The 23,468-nt window shown below is 40.7% G+C and overlaps 1 protein-coding gene across 1 annotated transcript in view; it reads right to left on the reverse strand.

Annotated features, from left to right (window-relative positions):
• Positions 1 to 23,468, reverse strand: part of LOC140188416 (phosphatidate phosphatase LPIN2-like) — a 133,994-nt gene that overhangs the window by 43,406 nt on the left and 67,120 nt on the right. The window contains exons 3-5 of the mRNA XM_072244705.1: positions 8,134 to 8,432; positions 5,202 to 5,306; positions 2,258 to 2,381 (exon numbers count right to left, since the gene is read on the reverse strand). Coding sequence (XP_072100806.1) covers positions 2,258 to 2,381; positions 5,202 to 5,306; positions 8,134 to 8,432 — 528 coding nt within the window. The remainder of the gene's footprint in view (positions 1 to 2,257; positions 2,382 to 5,201; positions 5,307 to 8,133; positions 8,433 to 23,468) is intronic.

Consider the following 23,468-nt stretch of genomic DNA (forward strand, 5'->3'; position numbering starts at 1 on the left):
AATCATGGTTGCACATGTGACGATAGGTAGGATAAGGAACTTGAAGAATACTGGCTGACCCAAGTGATATGCTGACATCCCACCCTGCAAAAACTCATTTCAGGGAGGTAGAACCCCCACCCCCCCACAACACCATATCCCCCACCCGTCGACCTCCAAGGGTGTATGTAATACTTCATTTAGTGATTTTGTCTAATCTGTAAACCAAATTGGGTATATGCAGCAAATGTGACATTAAAATATGTACTTATATTATATTATATTAACATGTTTATTCTATTACAACTTTAAGCAAGTCTACAGGGAGTTTAGCCTCATCACGTGGGACATCAATAGCATAGCTCCTTAGCAGCTGGCCAGCTAGTTTAAATAACGTTAGCTATGCTGTAATGACACCTGTTAAACTCACCTCAACATGTCTTTTACATTTTAACCCACCACAGGCAATAGAAAGGTCACTGTTGCAAACAGTGCAGTGAGCAATATTGTCATTATTCTTGAGGTTGACTGTAAAGCCCGCCCACAGAGAAAACTGATAGGTCTATTTAGCAGGGGTCCCCGAAATTTTTTGCACCGCAGACCCGTTTAATATTGACATTATTCTTGCGGACCGGCTGACCAGGGGGTAGGGGGGTGATGTTAATCACAACCGGAATATAGGTGGTAAGTCAATAGCATCATAACATTTTAAGTAACATTTGGATATTAAACACATGGCGCATATTTTCCCCATATGAACATATAAAATCATTGCAACAAACCAATATTGCTGAATCAGTGGGAGCCCTGGGCTTGTTTTCCTGCAACAAGACGGTGCCATCGAGGGGTGAGGGGAGACAGCAACACTCGAAGGGGGTTCCTTATGCCCAGTCTATTCCACAAATTAGTTTTCGTTGCATTCATTGCAGAAAACTACGCTTCGCAGCGATATGATGTTGGAAATGGAAGCAATGTTTTCAGTGCTTGCGTGGCTATCTCAGGATATTTAGCCTTGACTTTGATCCAGAATGCCGGCAGAAATGTTCTGTCAAACAAACTTTTCAGCCTGCCATCATTTACAAGCTCGAGGAGTTGATCTCCTTCCCGCGCTGACACGGATGACGCGCGGGTAATGACCTCGCGTGCGTTCAAATTCAACAGTGCTTGACAGGGAATGAGGAAAGGTGCAAATGACTCGTATCGTTTCATATCGCCAAATCATATTGTTTCCTCAGGGCCTGGTGGCTGGGGACCACTCTTAGCACGAAGGGAGACCAATCAGGATGCTCGCTCTCCCTTTCCCTCTCAAAAAAATCTATTTCCAGAATATTGTATATAACTTCTGGACGTCAGGGAGCCACTATCGATATGTGGGAGACTGCCGGATCTTGCGGGAGAGGTGGGATGTCTGGATATGCAGAATGATTTGTTTTAAAGATGTGACAGTCAAACAGGACTGACTACCATCTAAAACCCCCTAAAAGATGTATTGCATAATCAAAAAGGCATGCAGTCAGAATGCAAGCCTAGTGCAATATCAAGTGGGATGTTGGTAACCTTTCACAAAAGTTCAACTGTTCTTTCAAAACATATGATAGTATTCATCCCAGTTCTTCTATGAATAAGTAACTCATCTGTATTATCACACACCCACTAACGATACAGTTCAATTATTAATAGTTTGAGATATTTATACCTACTACTTGATAACACACTTGAAACAAAAATGATACCAATTTCCTGTTTAAAATTCTCTTTTCCACAATAGTGTCATCCCCTCTCATTCACAACTCGGGCACTCTTTGAAAACTATCCCAGAGTTTACCTTGATGTCATAAAAATGCCAGTTCCTCCTAGTATACCACTTCTCCAATCATGGATTTAGTTTGTATGTGCTTCATTCCTCTCTTGATAGCATGCAATACTGGCAATGAACCTGAAAATTACTTCCCTTTGGTTCTTACTTTTAAAATTTAGTTCCTAGCTCTTAGAATTTTTCAGTAGCAAACAACAATTTTATTCCATCATACCCTCAGTAATAGAACAAAAACTTCAGACATTGAAATAGTCACAAACTTCATGATGAAAAGCAGTTTTTCTTTTCAGAAAACTCTAAATGCTTTTTAGACAAGCTTTTTCCCTAAAAATTTCCTTATGAGGTGTATGTACCAAAAAGGCATGCCTTTACAGTAAATCATCAGTTACAGAAGACAACAGTTACTCAACAAACAACAAATATCTCCACTGGAAAACATAAACATGTAAGTAAGTTCATTACCCTTGTCGATTCTGGAAATCCTCCCCATGACCACTTCATGTGGGGCTCAGACATCAGCCTGTCTGTTGGTTTCACTATTAATTCAGAATCACTTTTAGGTGAAACAGGCTGGGAAAAGGATCCTCTAAATGAAAGAAAAACAAAAAGGAAATATACTTGTAACAGAAGAAATGGAATTTTAAGAGGCAATAAATCTGATAGTGGCTCTAACTATCACAATATTAGCTTACTCAAAATCAAAAACTGGCAATTTTAGAACTGGTAGACGTATTTAAATTGGTAAAAATTTTGAACACAATAATGCTCAAAATAACATTAATATTCTCAGCATATATACAGAAAAATAATTTTTAAGAGGTTTTCAGCACATATCAAGTATCAAACCTGGAATTCTGCAGATCTATTTGGCTCAGGTCCCCACCACAGATATATTTGCAATCAAGCTCAAGAGAAATGGCTAGCCTATATTCATTTCAGGAATTATTTTTAAAAGCTTCCAAAGCAAAAGCAGAACTACCATTACTTGAATTTTCAGAACTATTCTTAATGGTAGAGGAACAGCTTGTGTCTGCTTGCCTCAGAAATACAGTGCTACAGCTGGAGAATATTAAAGCTTCATGTCCTTCTTACTTTTGCATTTCCTTTTAATAGTTACGGGTGCTCAATGAGTTCAGCAGAATTGGCAATTCATTAAATGTACTACTTAAGGCAGAAAATGGTAACAATTGTGAAGTAATTCTCAGCATAATGTCTTTGTTCACATATGGTTATTATTCCAGGATTTAAATTCATAAGCAAAGTGCAAATTAGCTTTCATTAAGCACTTGAGAAAAGATGAAAAACAGTACTAACTCTTTTTATGTTATGAAGCTCCATCTTTCAGTTGAGAAATATCTTTGCACATCATAATCAACACACCTCTATCAATACTTTTAAATGGTATGCTTATCTGCATGAGATACAGCACATATTACTTCAGACAAGATAGCAATCCAAATTTAGGAAATCAAGTTCCATTAACATTATAAGATGGACTTTGAAACTATAGTCAGCCGTCCTTATCCATAAGTTCCACAGGCGCAAATTCAACCAACCGCGAATTGGGAAAGCCCGGAAGTGCTCTTCCAGCACTTGTTGTTCAAACATGTAAACTTTATTCCCTAAACAATGCAGTATTACAACTATTTTACCTAGTATTTACATTGTATTAGGTATTATAAGTAATCTAGAGATGATTTAAAGTATATAGCAGGATGTGCATAGGTTATCGTGGATTGGGATCGAAAAAAAACGGAAGTTCTCTTACTAAGTAAGTCGGAACAGGTACATCCAGTATTATTTAGCGTCAGTTAGTCAAATATTTGTCTTAGTATATATTTTACCTTTCTATGCATATAAAACACTTAAGAAACGTATGTTTCAGCGCCGGACTTGGGAACAAAAATTCCCGAGTTTGATCCAGTGACAGACCGCTCCCGAGCGTGCTCTCCATCCGTGATGTGGAGGATCAAAAACCTAAAACCCAATAATTAAACCACTGCGTTGCTTAGTAATAATTGTAGCTTTCATCAGGGCAGGGCCTTTCTCACTTTATCCTTTAAAATTGTTCCAATCATTGACTGACTGTAGCCTAACGCTCTTCCAATGACCGATGGCATTTCACCTCTTACCAATTGCTTTATTATTTCCACTTTATTTTAAATCATGATCGTGATTATTTTCATGAACAGAAACACTGCGGATTCAGAGCTCCACCGCTGGGTCCTAACGTCCACCGCACTGAGCCAGGTTAAATAAGGTCTGGGTTCCGCTAGGTCCTAAGGTCCACCGCATTGAGACAGGTTGAACAAGGGACTTGAGCATCCGTGTTTTTTGGTATCTGCAAGGGGTCCCAGAACCAATCCCTCGTGGATAAGGAGGGCCGACTGTATGTAAATTATTTAATGACTGCTACTTGAATCTACAGGTTAAACTTACTATCAAAGGACATAAACAACCCTGAGATTAGATTTTTTTGCGGATATATACAGTAAATCCAAGAAACAATAGATCAATGAAAGACCACATCCAACAAAATGGACAAACAACCAACATGCAAAGGACAACAAACCGTGAAAATGTGAAAGAGAAAAAATAATAAATAAACAATATATATTTTGAGAGCATGAGATGAAGAGACCTTGAAAGTGAGTCCATAGGTTGTGGGAACAATTCAGTGATGGGGCAAGTGAAGTTATCCCCTCTGGTTCACAACCCTGATGGTTCAGAGGTAATAGTTGTTCCTGAACTGGTGGTGTGGGTCCTGAAGCTCCTGTACCTTCTTCCTGATGGAGGCAGTGAGAAGACAGTGTGGCCTGGAAGGTGGGAGTTCTTGATGATGGATACCCCTGATGCAGCCAGTCAGGACACCCTCCACATTATATCTATAGAAATTTGTCAAAGTTTGAGATGGCATGCCGAATCTTCACACATTTCTAAGTAGAGGTGCTGCCGTGCTTTCTTTGTAATGGCACTTGCGTGCTGGACCGAGAACAGATCCTCTGAATTGATAACATCAAGGTATTTAAAATTACTGATCCTCTGATCCCTCAATGAGGATTGGCTCAAGGACTTCCAGCCTTCTCCTCCTGACGTCAATAATCAGCTCCCTGGCCTTGTTGACATTGAGTGAGAGGTTGTTGTTGCGACACCACTCAGCTAGACTTTCAATCTCCATCCTATAAGCTGATTCACTGTCACCTTTGATTCGGCCAATGGCAGTGGTGTCATCAGCAAACTTAAATATGACTTTGGAGCTGTGCTTAGCAGCAGTCCTAAGTATAAAGCCACTGACAAAGAAAAATATCTGCAATCTTAAAACCACTGCTACAATATATACTATATGCAAAACGATTAGAAGAAAAGTTTGTCATAATTTTCTTTGACTTAGTACTGCATGACATACCTCTCAACTGGAGACAAGTCACCATCAGAATGTGAGTAACTGACCTCATGCTGAAAAGCTGGAGATTCTTTCAACTCATTATCCTTCAAGGAATATATTGGACCCCTGGAAGAAGAAAACAATTGCATATCCTTTAAAATTATTAGCATATACTTTTACAAGTAATAAAAAAAATCATATTTACAACTATTTCAGGTTTTCCAGATAACCTAATTTTTAAAAAAATGCACAACGGAGTTTTTTCACTATACTAATAATTGCAGATCTTTTTTCCAACTTTCTCGGGGTACAAGACAAAGATGTCTGTTAAGTCCCCTGTTATTTAATTTGGTGTTGGAACCCTTGGCCATTGCACTTCGTGAAGCTAAAGATATTCATGGAATTTCCATAAATGAGACTATTCATAATGTCTCCTTATGCTGATGATCTCTTAGTTTATGTTTCGAATCCTGAAGAATCCATTCCTAGTTTACTGAAATTATTAAATGAATTTGGAAAGTTTTTGGGATATAAACTAAACCTTTATAAATGTGAATTATTTCCTCTAAATGATTCTGCTTCTATATATGGTGACATTCCTTTTAAAGTTACAGACTCTTTTAAATATTTAGGTATTATCATCACTAAAAATTATAGGGACCTTTATAGAGCTAATTTGGTTCCTATAGTGGATGTTATGAAGCAATTATTTCGTAGATGGAATCCACTTACACTTTCATTAGCTGGCCGAATTCATGCAGTTAAAATGATGATTTTACCAAAATTTTTATATGTATTTCAAAATACTCCTTTTTTTTTAAACTAAGAAGTTTTTTGATCAGGTTGATTCTATTATTTCATCTTTTGTTTGGAATAATTCAAGACCAAGAATTGGAAAATATCATTTACAAAAATTAAAAAAGGATGGAAGTCTTGCTCTGCCTAATTTAAGAATATATTATTGGACTGTTAATATATGTTGTGTGTGTTCTTGGTTATTTTGGACTGATAAAAATGAACGACCACCTTGGGTTGATTTGGAGTTGAAAGCTGTGAAACAATTTTACTTAACTTCGTTATTAGGAGCTTCTTTACCTGTACAACTGGCCAAAATTTCTAATCTAAGTTTATATCCTATGATAAAGCAGTCATTACAAATTTGGTAGCAGTTTCGTAATTTTTTTAAATCTCAAAAAATTTAACCTTCTTAGTTTAATTTATCGCAATTATTTATTTAAACCTTCACTTAGTGATCCTACCTTTTTTCTTTGGAGGAGTAAAGGAGTCTATTCCTTCATGGATCTGTTCCAAGAAGGCTGATTGATGTCTTTTGAGAAATTAGTAACTAAATACTCTCTCTCGTACTCACATTTCTTGCAATATCTTCAGGTCAGACATTTCTTACAGGAATATTTGAGTAATTTTCCATATATACAAGATTCTGACCTGTTAGACATTATTCTAAAAATGAATCCTTTAGTGAAAGGGCTTATTGGGAAAATTTATAATTTACTATTACAACAATACTCCTTCACTAGATTAAGCAAGATTGGGAAAGAGAGCTTAACATGACCTTGATAACAGAGGATTGGTTGTGAATTTTGAAGTTGGTTAACTCTTCTTTGATTTGTGCCAGTCACTCTTTAATTCAATTTAAAGTTGTACATCGTTACTATTTGACAAAGGAGAGACTGTCTAAAATATTTCCTAATGTTGATAGTCAGTGTGATAGATGTAAGACTGAGACAGCTACATTGACACATATGTTTTGGTTGTGTTCTGTATTGAAACAGTTTTGGAAATCTATTTTCTCCACAATTTCTAAAGCTTTAAAAATCAATTTACAACCTAATAAATTGACAGTTTTGCTCGGTATAATCCCTCAATATATTCATGGTATTTCTATATCAGACCAACATGTAATTGCATTTGTTACATTATTGGCCAAAAGGGCTATTTTATTGAAATGGAAAGATGCCTTTGCTGCCACTTTGATACAATGGTTCTCTCAGGTGATTTTATGTCTTAATTTGGAGAAAATCAGAAGTCGAACTTTTGATCCTCGATTTGACTTTGAGAACAGGTGGGGTTCTTTTGCTTGCTACTATCATTTAATTTGAGTTAATTAAGATGGTCCCCTTCTGATTTTTGTTTAAATGGATTTGAGTTGGTGGATTGATGTTTTTCTTTTATGGAAGCTTGTATGGTGTGTAGCTCCGGGGTTGTGCTCCCAATGGTTTTTTTTTCAATTTTTTTTTCCTGTTAGTAGGGTTTTTTTTTGTTTTAGTTAGTAGAGGTTCTTTTTTCCTTCTTTCTTTTCCACAAAAAAATAGTTTTAACATTTTATTTTTTTCTTATTATTACTGATATATTGTTTAGCTTTGTTAATCAGTTATTTGATAATTTAATTCTTATTGTACAGATTGACATGTTGACTTGATTACTTTAACGCTTTTTTTGTTGATTTTCAATAATAATTAATAAAAAAGATTTTAAATGAAATGAGTTTTTTCACTAGGTTATTTCTGGCTCCTGGGAGAGCAATCCCATCACTCCCATTTCCACTCTCCTTATTTTCCCGTATTTTTCCCAACTTCATAAAAACAAAATCAAGGATATGTTAAGTGTAATGTGCTGTGGCCTGAAGCTAATAATTTTAATTATTAAATCAGCCAGCAGCTCATTTCACAATTCACAGGAGTTTTCTTCCCTGCTAAGTTGATGTCCTGCTTGGACAAGTAACATTTCTTTTTTAAAAAGGTCATTTATTCACCCACTTTGTAAATCTATTGAATCTTCTGCAGGGTAAACCATTTAGTTGTCAAAATGTTGACTGGCACCAACAGTAGACTGCTCTTTTAACCCCAAGGTATATTTTGCCAAAAGCCAATAAAATGTAGGTGCTTAAGGAGCCTTTTTAAAATAAAAAGTTGAAACTACAAGGTGAAACAACCTGAAAGAGTGTGTTGGTTTGTCTTCGTCAGAACTCATGTCCATTTCAAATATCTCTTCACTTCCACCCGAGGTGCGATCTTCCTTTTTGCCATCTGATTTAAATTTTTTCTTACGCCGCTTTTTTTTCTTCCCCAAGCCTGCGCACACCACACTCTCAGGGTCTGCTTCCTGGACAACGTTCTCCAAATTCTGATCCTCCATTTGATTGGCTCCAGATTTTTCCAAGTTAATATCCGTGAAGAACTGCCCTTCTTCTGTATGGATGGGAGAAGTGGCCAAGTGAGGAGGAACTTCTTCCTAATTAAATCAAAATTGACAGCCTGTTCACAATGCAGAATATTCTCAATTGCAGACTAGAAATTACATCTGAAAATATTTTGAGCAAGTAGTCTCAAATTAAAAGAAATAAGGAGCCTTTAACCCAAATCTACACAAACTGCTACTACCTCTTTCACGATCAATGACTTAAGTTTGAGCAGCGGCCAATCAGTGAGTGGAAACAAGAGAAGATGTAGTTCACTCAGGTTTGGTAATTGAGTACATAAGGCATTGATTCACAGCAGTTTGGTGTTTGAACAGCAACCAGTGATTGGGATTGATGGGCAAGAGCAAATAAAAGCAAGTTGGGGCAAGTGGAGCAGCCTTTGTTGGAGTGGACAGTGTTAGAGTGGTTATTTGAGGCCTTAGCTCTGAGGTTTCAGCATGGAGAAGCTTGAGTGAGCGGAACTGAAAAGCTGTAGCTAGATTCCTCCCCCACCCAACCCCACACCCCAGCCCAGTTTACTTATTGCTTCAGTTTAGAACAGTACGGATGCCAGGTAGGATAGTTGAATACTCCTCTTGCGAGCTATGAGAAGGCAGTGAGATCTCCAGTACCCCTAACAACTTGACCTGCAAGAAGTGCATCCAGCTGTAACTTCTAATATACCACATTAGGAGTTGGAGTTGGAACTGGATGAACTGCAGGTCATTCAGGAAGCTCAGCAGGTTATAGATAGGACATTTAGAAAGGTAGTTACACTCAAGGTGCAGGACTCAGGAGAATGTGAGAGTCAGGAACTCTCTGGACGAGAACGAAATTTCCCAATGGTATGTTCCAGGGTCTGGGACATCTCAGATTAAGTCTTCAGCATTTTTGAGTAGGAGAGCAAGCAGCCAGAGGTCGTGGTCCATGTAGGTACCTGCGACATAGGCAGGAAGAGAGACAAGGTTCTACAAAATTAGTTCAGGGAGTTAGGGGCAAAGAACAGGACAGGACCTCCAGGGTTGTGATCTCAGGATTGTTACCCATGCCATGTGCTACAGAGGCCAGAAATAGGAAGATCTACCATGTGGCTAAAAAGATAGAGTAGGAGGGAGGGTATCAGATTTTTGGATCATTGGGCTCTCTTCCAAGGAAGGTGGGACCTGTGGAGAAGGGACAGTTTGTACTTGAACTGCAAGCGGACTAGTATCCTAGTGGGAAGGTTCGCTTGTGGTGCACGGGGATGTTTAAACTAGAGTAGCAGGTGGATGGGAACTATTGTGCCAGAACAATTAGTGGAGGGGTTGCGGAGGCAGATGTTGTTACAACCTCAAACAAAGTCAGGAATCAAAAGGTTGAGTATGGTGGGACTAATGTTCTGAGTTGCGTACATCTCAATGCAAACATTATTGTAGGAAAGATAAGTGAGCTCAGGGCTTGGAACAACACATGGAATTATGATATTGTAGCCATTAGTAAGACTTGGCTGCAGGAGGGGCGGGACTGGCAGCTCAATATTCCGGGGTTCTATTGCTTTATACACGACAGAGGGAGGGATTAAAAGGGAAGAAGTGGCGTTAGTAGTCAGGGAAAATGTGATGGCAGTGCTCAGTCAGACAAAATGGAGAACGCGTCTAGTAAGGCTGTATGGGTGGAACTGAGGAATAAGGTATGACCATGTTAATGAGGTTATATTATAGATCACCCAACAGTCCGTGGTATTTAGAGGAACAAATTGGTACAGAGTTCGCAGACTGTTGTGAGAAGCACAAGATTGTTCTAATAGGTGATTTAACTTTCAACATATTGACTGGGACTCCCAAAGTGTAAAAGGATTAATGGGATACAGTTTGTCAAATGTGTCAAGTGTGGTGTTCTCAGGATTGCTGCCAGTGCTGTGTGATAGCGATGGTAAGAATTAGAGGAGATGACAATTGAATGCATGGCTGAAGAGTTGGTGCAGGGGGCAGGGTTTTAGATTTTTGGATCATTGGGATCTCTTCTGGGGAAGGTGGGACCTGTACAGATTGGATGGGTTGCACCTGAACTCGAGGGGGAGCAATATCCTTGCAGGTAAGTTTGCTAGCATGGTTTGGGAGGGTTTAAACTAATTTGCAAGGGGGATGGGACCCAGAGAAATAGAGCAGTGAAATAAGTGCATGGAGTAAAGCCAGATCTAACATATAGAGAGGCTTTGAGGAAAGAGAAGCAGAATAAATGGTGTAAAGACAGTAAGGTAGGAGGGCTGAAATGTGTGTACTTCAATGCAAGAAGCATCAGGAACAAAGGTGATGAACTGAGAGCTTGGATACATACATGGAATTATGATGTAGTGGCCATTACAGAGACTTGGCTGGCACCATGGATTCTCAATATTCCTGGATTTCAGTGCTTTAAAAGGGATGTGGGGGGGGGGGAGGGGAGGAGGGGTGGCATTACTAGTCAGGGTGAACTATTACAGCTACAGAAAGGGTGGGTAATATAGCAGGATCCTCTTTTCAGTCAGTATGGGTGGAAGTCAGGAACAGGAAGGGAGCAGTTACTCTATTGGGAGTATTCTATGGGCCCCCTGGTAGCAGCAGAGATACAGAGCAGCAGATTGGGAGGCAGATTTCGGAAAGGTGCAAAAATCACAGGGTTGTTATCATGGGTGACTTTAACTTCCCTAATATTGATTGGCACCTGATTAGATCCAAGGGTTTGGACGGGGCAGAGTTTGTTAAGTGTGTCCAGGATGGTTTCCTGTCACAGTATGTTGACAGGCCGACTAGGGGGAATGCCATACTAGATTAGGTAACGTACCGGGTCAGGTCACAGATCTCTCAGTGGGTGAGCATCTGGGGGACAATGACCACCGCTCCCTGGCCTTTAGCATTATCATGGAAAAGGATAGAATCAGAGAGGACAGGAAAATTTTTAATTGGAGAAGGGCAAATTATGAAGCTATAAGGCTAAAACTTGCAGGTGTGAATTGGGATGATGTTACCTGAGGTTTAGGAAGCAAAGATCAGATGGGTTTATTGAGGAATATAGGGTAGCAAGAAAGGAGCTTAAGAAGGGGCTGAGGAGAGCAAGAAGGGGGCATGAGAAAGCCTTAGCAAGTAGGGTAAAGGAAAACCCCAAGGCATTCTTCAATTATGTGAAGAACAAAAAGATGACAGGAGTGAAGGTAGGATTGATTAGAGATAAAGGTGCGAAGATGTGCCTGGACGCTGTGGAAGTGAGCAAAGTCCTCAGTGAATACTTCTCTTCAGAATTCACCAATGAGAGCGAATTTGATGACGGTGAGGACAATATGAGTGAGGTTGATGCTCTGGAGCCATGTTGATATTAAGGGAGAGGAAGTGTTGGAGTTGTTAAAATACATTAGGACAGATAAGTCCCTGGGGCCTGACAGAATATTCCCCAGGCTGCTCCACAAGGTGAGGGAAGAGACTGCTGACCCTCTGGCTACGATCTTTATGTCCTCGTTGTCCACGGGAATGGTACTAGAGGATTGGAGGGAGGCGAATATTGTCCCCTCGTTCAAAAAAGGTAGTAGGGATAATATGGGTAATTATAGACCAGTGAGCCTTACGTCTGTTGTGGGAAAGCTGTTGGAAAAGATTCTTAGAGATAGGATCTATAGGCATTTAGAGAATCATGGTCTGATCAGGGACAGTCAGCACGGCTTTGTGAAGGGCAGATCATATCTAACAAGCCTGATAGAGTTCTTTGAGGAGGTGACCAGGCATATAGATGAGGGTAGTTCAGTGGATGTTATCTACATGGATTTTAGTAAGGCATTTGACAAGGTTCCACATGGTAGGTTTATTCAGGAAGTCAGAAGGCATGGGATCCAGGGAAGTTTGGCCAGGTGGATTCAGAATTGGCTTCCCTGCAGAAGGCAGAGGGTTGTGGTGGAGGGAATACATTCGGATTGGAGGGTTGCGACTAGTGGTGTTCCACAAGGATCGGTTCTGGGACCTCTACTTTTTGTGATTTTTATTAACGACCTGGATGTGGGGGTAGAAGGATGGGTTGGCAGGTTTGCAGACGACACAAAGGTGGGTGGTGTTGTGTTGTAGATAGTGTAGAGGATTGTCGAAGATTGCAGAGAGACAGTGATAGGATGCAGAGGTGGGCTGAGAAGTGGCAGATGGAGTTCAACCCGGAGAAGTGTGAAGCGGTACACGTTGGAAGGACAAACTCCAAGGCAGAGTACAAAGTAAATGGCAGAATACTTGGTAGTGTGGAGGAGCAAAGGGATCTGGGGGTACATGTCCACAAATGCCTGAAAGTTGCCTCACAGGTAGATAGAGTAGTTAAGAAAGCTTATGGGGTGTTAGCTTTCATAAGTCGAGGGATAGAGTTTAAGAGTCGCGAGTTAATGATGCAGCTCTATAAATCTCTGGTTAGGCCACACTTGGAGTACTGTGTCCAGTTCTGGTCACCTAACTATAGGAAGGATGTGGAAGCATTGGAAAGGGTACAGAGGAGATTTACTAGGATGCTGCCTGGTTTAGAGAGTATGCATTATGATCAGAGATTAAAGGAGCTCAGGCTTTACTCTGTGGAGAGAAGGAGGACGAGAGGAGACATGATAGAGGTATACAAGATATTAACAGGAATAGATAGAGTGGACAGCCAGCACCTCTTCCCCAGGGCAACACTGCTCAATACAAGAGGACATGGCTTTAAGGTAAGTAGGGGGAAGTTCAAGGGTGATATTAGAGGAAGGTTTTTTACTCAGAGAGTGGTTGGTGCGTGGAATGCACTGCCTGAGTCAGTGGTGGAGGCAGATTCACTAGTGAAATTTAGGAGACTACTAGACAGGTATATGGAGGAATTTAAGGTGGGGGGGGTGTTATATGGGAGGTAGGGTTTGAGGGTCAGCACAACATTGTGGGCTGAAGGGCCTGTACTGTGCTGTACTATTCTATGTCCTAGGTTCATGATGTTTCCTTAATCAGTACATGGAAGATCCAATGAGGTATGTGTGATATATGTGTATGGTATTAGGGAATGGGACAGGGCAGGTTCAGAAGGTTGTGTAGGGGAACACTTTGCATCTAGTGATCCCAATGCCATTAGTTTCAAAGTAAATATGGAGAAAGGATAGGTCTGGTCCATGGGTCGAGATTCTAACTTGGTGGCACCAGAAAGGATCTGGCAAGTGTGGATTGGGACAGGCTGTTTTCTGGCAAAGCTGTACTTGGTAAGTGGGAGACAATCAAAAGTAATATTGAGATTACAAAGTTATGTGCCTGTCAGAATAAAAGGTAAAGTTAACAGGTTTAGGGATCCTTGCTTTGCAAGATATTGAGACACCAGTTAAGAAAAAAAAAAAGGTGCATAGTAGGTATAGACAGGTTGGAACAAATTAGGTATTTATGGAGTATAAGAAATGCAAGAGAACATTGAAGAAAGAAATCAGGAGGGCTAAAAGAAAGCACAGGGTTGCCCTAGCAGACAATCTGAAGGAGAATTCTAAGTGTTTCTACAGCCGTGTTAAGAGCAAAAGGATTGGAAGGGACAAAAATTGGTCCTCTGGAAGATTAGAATAGTAATCCATGTGTGGAGCCAAAAGAGATGGCTGAGATCGTAAATGGATTTTCTGCATTTCTATTTACTTAGGAGACAGACACAGAGTCTATGGAATTGAGGCTAAGCAGTAGTGAGACCCAATACAGATTACAGAGAAGGTGTTTGCTGTCCTAAAACAAACTAGGGTGAATAAATCCCCAGGTCCTGACAAGGAGTTCCCTCGGACCCTGTGGGAAGCAAGTGCAGAAATTGCAGGGGCTCTAGCAGAGATATGTACAGTGGCTATGAAAAGTATTCACCCCCTTGGAAGCTTTCATGTCTTATTGTTTTACAACATTGAATCTCAGTGGATTCAATTTGGCTTGCTTTACACTGCTCAATAAAAAAACTCTTCCATGTCAAAGTGAAAACAGGTCTCTGCAAAGTGAGATAAATCAATAACAAATATAAAACACAAAATAATTGATTGCATAAGAATTCACCCCTTTAATGTGACACACCAAATTATCACTGGTGCAGCCAATTGGTTTTAGATGTCACATAATTAAATTGACATCACGTGTGTGCAGTCAAGGTGTTTCAATTGACTGCAGTAAAAATACACCTGTATCTGGAAGGTCCAACTGCTGGTGAGTCAGTATCCTGGCAAAAACTACACCAAGATGACGAAAGAACATTCCAAGCAACTCCGCAAAAATGTTATTGAAAAGCACAAGTCAGGAGATGGATACAAGAAAATTTCCAAGTCACTGAATATCCCAGTTAAGTCAATTAAGAAATGGAAAGTCTGGCATAGCTGTAAATCTGCCTAGAGCAGGCCCCCTCAAAAACTGAGTGACCATGCAAGAAGGGGACTGGTGAGGGAGGCCACCAAGAGACATATGACAACTCTGGAGGAGTTGCAAGCTTCATTGGCTGAGATGGGAAAGACTGCAGATACAACCATTGCCCATGTGCTTCACGAGTTGCAGATTTAAGGGAGATTGGCAAAGAGAAAACCACAGTTAAAAGAAACTCACATGAAATCTCAGCTAGAGTTTGCCAGAAGGCATGTGGGAGACTCCGAAGACAGCTGGAAGAAGGCTCTATGATCTGATGAAGCCAAAATTTAGTTTTTTGCCCATCAGACTAAAAGCTATGATTGGCAAAAGCCAAACACCATACATCATCAAAAACACCATCCCTACCATGAAGCACAGTGGTGGCTGCATCATGTTATGGGGATGCTTCACTGCAGCAGGCCCTGGAAAGCTTGTAAAGGTAGGGGGCAAAATGAATGCTGCAAAATACAGGGAAATCCTGGAGGAAAACCTGCTGCAGTCTGCAAGAGAATTGCGACTTAGGAAAAGATATACATTCCAGCAAGACAATGACCTCAAGCACAAAGCCATAGATGCACAGGAGTGGCTTAAAAACAAAGTTAATGTCTGGAGTGGCCAAGTCAGCATTCAGACCTCAATCCAATTGAGAATTTGTGGCTGGACTTAAAAGGGCTGTTCACTCACAATTCCCATGCAATCTGACAGAGCTTGAGCAATTTTGTGAATAGGAAAAGAATATAGTGACCAAATCTGCAAAGCTGATCGGGACCTATCCAAACAGACTCAAGGCTATAATTGCTGCCAATGATGCATTTACAAAATACCAACTTAAAGGGGGTGAATACTTATGCAATCTATTGTGTTTTATTATATTTATAATTCATTTAGACTACTTTGTAGAGATTGTTTTCACTTTGACACAGAAGAGTATTTTTCTGTTGATCAGTGTCAAAAAAGCCAAATTAGATCCACTATGATTCAATGTTGTAAAACAATAAAATATGAAAACTTCCAAGGGTGGGTGGGGGGATGGGTGGGGAATACTTTTTACAGGCACTGTAAATCATCCTTAGTGACAGGTGAGGTACAGGAGGATAACTAATGTTGTTCTATTGTTTAAGAAAGGCTCTAAAAATAAAAGCAGGAGATTATAGGCCGGTGAGCCTGAGATCAGTTATGGGGAAGTTATTAGAAGCTGTACTACGGGACCAGATACGAGTACAGATATGCGTTGCTTAATGTTCACGATACATTCTGTGAAATCGGACGTTAAGTGATTTGGACTTTGTGCAAACACCATATTATATACTTAGCAAACCTATATGGAGTACTGTAGTGTACCTGTATTGACTAAATAGCCACAAACTTACACTAAAACTGTATACTGTACACTATAATACATACACTAATTTATTTCATTTTAACCTTTTTAATTTTTTTCACTTTTTAAACTTTTATGTAAACACTTTCTTAGCCTATATAACACACAATTTATCAAAGATGATCAGGATCATCCACATCACTATTCTCAACTTCCTCATAGTGTTCCACTGGAAGAGTTTTAAGTCAAATAACCTGTGTTTGGAAGCCACGATGCACTTTACGGTAATATTTTCGAAAGAAAATTAAACAGGGAGATAATGCTACTACACTCAAGAGACGCGCGATACACGAGATTGGTTACGTCCGCTATGTCATGTTCTCCGATCGGGACTATGGACGTATATGCGATCGGATGTTGTCCGAATGGACGTTAAGCAGCACACACCTGTATTTGCATAGACTGGGACTGATTAACGATAGTAAGCATGGCCTAGTGTACAAGAAGTTGTGTTTAACCAATCCTATGGAATCTTTGAGGAAGTTACCAGGGAAGTTGATGAAGGCAAGGTAGTAGATATTCTCTATATGGACTTTAGCAAGGCATTTGACAATATTCTGCCTGGGAGGCATGTCAGGAAGATTCAGTCACTTGGCATTCAAGAGGAGGTAATACATTTGATTAGACATTGGCTTTGTTGGAGAAGCCAGAGAGTGGTATTAGATGGTTACCTCTCTGACTGAAGGCTTGTGACTAGTGGAGTGCTGCAGGGATCAGTGTTGGGTCTATTGTTGTTTGATCTGGATGATAATGTGGCTAACTGGATCAGCAAACTGCGGATGACACCAAGATTGGGAATGCAGTGGACAGTGACGAAGACTATTAGAGCTTGCAGTGGGATCTGGACCAGCTAGAAGAATGGGCTAAACAAAATGGCAGATGAAATTTAATGCAGCCAAGTGTGATGCACTGCATTTCAGTAGGACCAACCAGGGTAGGTCTTACACAGTGAATGGTAGGGCACTGAGAAGTGCAGTTTAAAAAAAGGATTGGGAAAAACGGGTCTACAACTCACTGAAAGTTGTGGGATAGATAGGGTCGTAAAGAAAGCTTTTGGCACATTGGCCTACATAAACCAATGAATTGAGTACAGGAGCTGGGATGTTATTTTGAAGTTGTAAAAGATGTTGGTGGGGACTAATTTGGAGTATTATGTACAGTTTTGTTCACCTACCAACAGTTAAGATATAAATAAAGTTGAAAGAGTACAAGGAAAATTTACAAGGATATTACCAGGACTGGAAAGCCTGACTTATAAGAAAAGATTAAGTAGGTTAGGACTTTATTCCTTGGCTTTTTGGAGTAGTTTGAGGTTGAGCACACTGGGTGGGGGGGGGGGGGGGGGCGGAGAAAATCAGCAATTCTGGATTGAATGTTGTGTAAACAACTGGATATAATTCAGTAGCTTAAATTAATGGAGCCATAAAAGCCAAAGAGAGGGCATATAATAGAACAAAAATTAGTAGATAGTTAGAGAATTCGGTACTTAAAAAAAATCAACAGAAGGCAACTAAAAAAAAAACTCATGGGGGGGGGGAGATGGAAGACTAAATATGAAGTTAAGCTAGCAAATAATATCAAAAATTATACCAAAAGTTTTTTTCCAAAATATAAAGAGTAAAAGAGTAACAGAGTAACAAGAGTAGATATTGGACCATTGGAAAATGACACAGGTGATATAATAACGATGGACAAGGAAATGGCGGCCCAAAATGTCGACTATACTCTCTTCCTGAATTCTGTCTGGCCTGCTGAATTCCTCCAGCATTGTGTGTGTGTTGCTCTTTTTTAGATTGGTTGCTGGTGACTCGTGGTGTTCCACAGGGGTCTGTGTTGGACCGATTCATGTTATGTTGTATGTCAACAATTTGGATGATAAAATTGATGGTTTATTTGCAGATGATAAGACAAACGAAAAGGCAGGTAGTGCTGGGGAAGCAGAGAGGCTGCAGAAGGACTTGGATAGATTGGGAGAATGGCCAAAGTAATGGCAGAGGGAGTACAGTGCCAGAAAGCACATGGTCATACATTTTATATGACCAAATGCAATGTTAGCATTCATTTCGAGAGGACTAGAACATAAAAACAAGGATGTAATGTTGAGTCAGTATAAGGCACTGGTGAGGCCTCACTTCGAGTGTTGTGAGCCAGTTTTGGGCTCCTTATCTAAGGAAGGGTGCGCTGACATTGAAGAGGGTTCAGAAGAGGTTCAAGAGAATGATTCCAGGAATGAAAGGTTTATCATATGGGCGATGATTGAAGACTCTCGGCCTGTATTCATTGGAATTACTGAAGCCTATCGAGTGTTGAAGAGCCCAGATAGAATGAATGTGGAGAGAATGTTTCCTACAGTAGGGGAGTCTAGGACCAGAAGACACAGCCTCAAAATAGAGGGATGTCCATTTCGAACTGAGATGAGTGGGAATTTAATTAGCCAGAGGGTGATAAACCTTTGGAACTCATTGGCACAGGCAGCAGTGGAGGCCAGGTTACCGGATGCATTTAAGGCAGGGATTGGAAAGCTCTGGATTAATCAGTGTGTGAAAGGTTATGGAAAGAAGGCAGGAAAATGGGTTCTGCAGGAAATGTATCAGCCACGATGAAATGGTGGAGCAGGCTCACTGGGTCAAATAGCCTAATTCTGCTCCTACATCTTATGGTCTATGGCCCAATAGGCCTGTTTCTGTGCTTTTATGAGTCTACACAAGAAAGTCATTCTCGATGAGGGGTTTTCTAAGGACAAACCAGTTTCTTGTTTACAAGAACCATACTTTTCTGCAGTATTTATTTCATACCTTCCCATATAAAAAAGGTGTTAAGGACAAATGAAATCAAAAGAAACTGAAAAATGTGATTTAAAGAACGTTAGACCATTTTTTGTGGAAGAATTAGATCCAAATGTAGTTGTGTCAAATTCAAGAGACCAAATACACGGAGGAAGACAAAACCAGATGAAGGAAGTCATAGCAACCAAATGCTGGTGAAATCAAATGTGCTGTAAGAAAGCAGTCTCATAAAAGACTGCAGAAAGCTTATAATTAAAACCTGCTGCCTGAAGCTCATGTTCTCAGCAAGAGAAGAAAACCTTTTTACTAGAGCAATTAGGTTACTTCCTCAGTCCATTTTAAAATAGCAGTGCTTGCAAATTATATAAAAGACAGGAAAACCAGAGCTGCAGATTTTAAAACTGACCAGTTTCCTTAACAAAATGACCTGCACAAGAAAAATGGACATAACATAACAGCAGGATCAAGACAGACATCATCTCATTCAAACTATTTAAAAATTAAAAATTGCATTAATTTAACCCAAAGCATTTATTTATCCAATGTCTGCAGCAGTAGCTAAACCATTCTCAGGGCCAGAATACTGACACTGCTTCTGCCTAGCACTCAACGACCACTGACAGGATTGACAAATAGTGGAAAATTTCATGCCACCTATTGATCATTGGTGTGTGGGTTGTGTCAAGATGATCGACCCTAGCAATGGAACAAATTCAGCAAAACAAAAAAAGCATCTCTCCCCCCACATTTTATGCATAATTGAACTTTCAAAATTACAGAATTTCTTCTGGTTCTATAGTTTTCCTCATTACTTAGTCTAGTTGGGATTCCCATTGCTTATATCCTGCCTTGCAATCCTTTATTTCAGCCACCAAAAACCAGAGTTGAAAACACCATGGTAGCCGCCTGACTATTTCTCAGTTTCATGAGTTTAGTGTTTTGTACAGGAGGAAACAGCACATATGGGACACACTTCACGTCGGAAAAAATGTTAACTTGCAACCCACTTTTAATCAAACTTGGCTCCAATTATTTCCATTAAGAGCAGCATGTCAAAGTAACTTTTGGAGAAATATGTAGTTTTAAGCCAACAGTCCTTTAGCCAATTTCATTTATAACAGACCAATGCATTGAAGTATGTTGTGGAGCCAACAAATCATACAAGAATAACTTCGCTCCTGTGTAAAAGTACAAAACATATTTGTGGGAGAGCACACAATAGACAATCTCATCGGGTCCCTCAACACAGCCTCTTTAGTCAAGAAAGCACAGTGGTGTCTCCACTTCCTCAGGAGATTGAGGTCAGCAAGGCTTTGCCCGCCCCCACTCCATTCAAACCAATATTTACAAGAGCACCATTGAGGGAGTATTGATCAGCTGCATCACCGTCTGGAACAGGAATTGCAAGGCATCTGACCACAAGACTCTACAAAGGACTAAGAGTCTTGTTTCTTTCTGGACACCAACCAGTTCCCTTCTACCACCACTCTCTTCCCTCTAGTGAAACTTGTCCTCACTCTTAATAATTTCTCCTTTGGCTCCTTGCACATCCTTCAAACAAAAAGTGTAGCCATAGGCACTCACATGCCTGCCTTTTCGTTGCTTATTTAGAACAGTCTGTGTTCCAAGCCTACGCTGGTGTCTGTCCTCCACTTTTCCTACACTAAATTGACAACAACATTAGTGCTGCTTCCTTAACACAGGCGGAGTTTGTCGACTTTGCCTCCAACTTCCACCCCGCCCTCAAATTTATCTGGTCCATTTCTGACACCTTTCTCAATCTCTGAAAACAGCTTATCCACTGAAGTCTGTTATAAACACGCGGACTCCCACAGCTACCTGGTCTATACCACTTCCCAACCTGTTACTTGCAAAAATGCCATCCCTTTCTCTCAATTCCTCTGTCTCTGCCACATCTGCTCTCTGGATGAGGCTTTTTATTCCAGAATGAACGAGATGTCCTCCTTCTTCAAAGAAAGGGGCTTCCCTTCCTCCACCGTCAATACTGCCCTCAAACATATCTCTTCCATTTCACGCACGACTGCTCTCACCCCATCCTCCTGCCACCCTACCAAAGATAGGGTTCCTCTTGTCCTCACCTACCACCCCATTAGCTTCCGTGTCCAGCATATAATTCTCTGTAACTTCTGCCATCTCCAATCGGATCCCACCAAGCACATCTTTCCCTCTCCCCCACTTCCTGCTTTCCACAGGAATCGCTCCCTAAGCGACTCCCTTGTCCATTCATCCTTCCCCACTAATCTCCCATCTGACACATCTTTGTAAGTGGAACAAGTGCTACACCTGCCCCTACACCTCCTCCCTCACTACCATTCAGGACCCCAAATGTTCCTTCCTGGTAAGGCGATACCAGGACTTGTTAGTCTGTCGGGGTCATATACTGTGTCCCATGTTCCTGGTGTGGCCTCCTATATATCAATGAGACTCAACATAGATTGGGAGACCGCTTCGCTGAGCACCTACACTCCATCTGACAGAAGAAGCGGAATATCCCAATGGCCCCCACTTAAATTCCACTTCCCATTCTGATATGTCTATCCATGGCCTCCTCTACTGTCACAATGAAGCCACACTCAGGTTGGAGGAACAACACCTTAGATTCCGTCTGGGTCGCCGCCAAGCTGATGGCATGAACATCGATTTCTTGAACTTCTAGTAATGCCCCCCTTCACCATTCCCCATCCTTTTTTCCCTTTCTCACCTTGTCTCCTTGCCTGCCCACCACCTCCCCTCTGGTGTTCCTCCCCGCTCTTCTTTCTTCCATGGCTTCGGCCCTCTCCTATCAGATTCCCCCTTCTCCAGCCCTGTATCTCTTTCACCAATCAACTTCCTTCCCAGCTCTTTACTTCACCCCTCCCCCTCTGGGTTTCACCAAATAATCTTGTGTTTCTCCCTCCCCTCCCCCCACCTCTTAAATCTACTCATCTTATCCCTCCAGTCCTGCTGAAGGATCTTGGCCTGAAACGTTGACTGTGCTCTTTTCCATAGATGCCTCCTGGTCTGCTGAGTTCCTCCAGCATTTTGTGTGTGTTGCAAAGGATCGTCAGGAGTGTTGAGAGGATCATTGGGATCTCCTTCCACCCATCCATGATACTTGCTGAGCACTACGTACGTAGGGCCCTTAGCATTGTCAATGATCCTTCTCGTCCATCAATCAATCTCTTTGGTCCCCTACCATCAGGCAGAAGGTACCACAGCACTAGGACAATAACTGCTAGGATGGGAAATAGTTTCTTCCCCCAGGACATGAGACTACTGAACTCCCTGACACCACCCAGGTTTCACCCCTTATGAAATGCCAATAGTGTTATATTTGTGATGCAAATGCACCTTATTGTATGTAAATTCATTTGTGATAACATTACTGAGTGATTTGTACCTCGGTCTGGAGGAATCTTGTTCGGTTTGGTGGTGTACAAGTATACGGTTGAAATGGCATTAAACTTGAACTAGAGTGAAGAAACCATAATGGGTACCCAACATCTCATTCATTAACCATATTGTTCTGCACAATTCTTAAAAATAATTCTAGCATAAAAATGTATTTACAGAGTTGGCCCAAATAGCCCAGCTGTTTCGGCAACTGAATTGGAACTTCAGTTCCCTTCAGTGCCTGTCCCCGGATAAAATGCCCTCTCAAGTAACTTCAAATTGTAGTGTCAAACTTACACCTTCCTGATTTGTCCCTCACCGTTCCACAGTCCAGGAGCAATAAAAGCTCCTACGTACCTTAATCTCTAAATGAGGTGACCACCTGCAGGCATGAGGGTCAATTCAACTCCCAGTGGTATGGCAACTATCCAGCTGGTTAGTTTGGAGGTCATGCACACTTAACAATAACTGCATGTGAATCAGACAACCTGCCCCATTAATCACTATATCCTTAGCTATCTGATTTCAGCTGTTCCCTTTCTTACCAACCATAGGGCAAAACAAATACAAGTCTCTCATTACCTCATGATAATTTCTCTTCCACAGCCTGTTAAACCATGTATAGCATCAGTGCCTTAGTTTTAGTCTGGCACTCAAAAAAAAAAGACCTGGAATCACTGGTTGTTTTATCATTATCAGAAGCAACACTTCATATATTTTCACAGTGAATACTTAATTTTAGCAACACATATAAAAATTGCTGGTGAACGCAGCAGGCCAGGCAGCATCTCTAGGAAGAGGTACAGTTGACATTTCGGGCCGAGACCCTTCGTCAGGACTAACTGAAAGAAGAGATAGTACGAGATTTGAAAGTGGGAGGGGGAGATCCGAAATGATAGGAGAAGACAGGAGGGTGAGGGATAGAGCTAAGAGCTGGACAGGTGATTGACAAAAGGGATATGAGAGGATCATGGGACGGGAGGCCTAGGGAGAAAGAAAGGGGGAGGGGGGAAGCCCAGTTTAAAACATTAAATTTTACATATTGAAAGTTGAATAGAGTTGCTCAGATTAAAATTATATTCAGTAAATTCAGGAGCTATGGTAACAAACCTAACAGCAAGGTTTCACTCAACACAAAAACAAATGTGACAAATTTTCCACTGTTCTTTGATGTATTTTCAA

The sequence above is a fragment of the Mobula birostris genome, chromosome 1, assembly GCF_030028105.1.
Source record: "Mobula birostris isolate sMobBir1 chromosome 1, sMobBir1.hap1, whole genome shotgun sequence".
NCBI lineage: Eukaryota > Metazoa > Chordata > Chondrichthyes > Myliobatiformes > Myliobatidae > Mobula > Mobula birostris.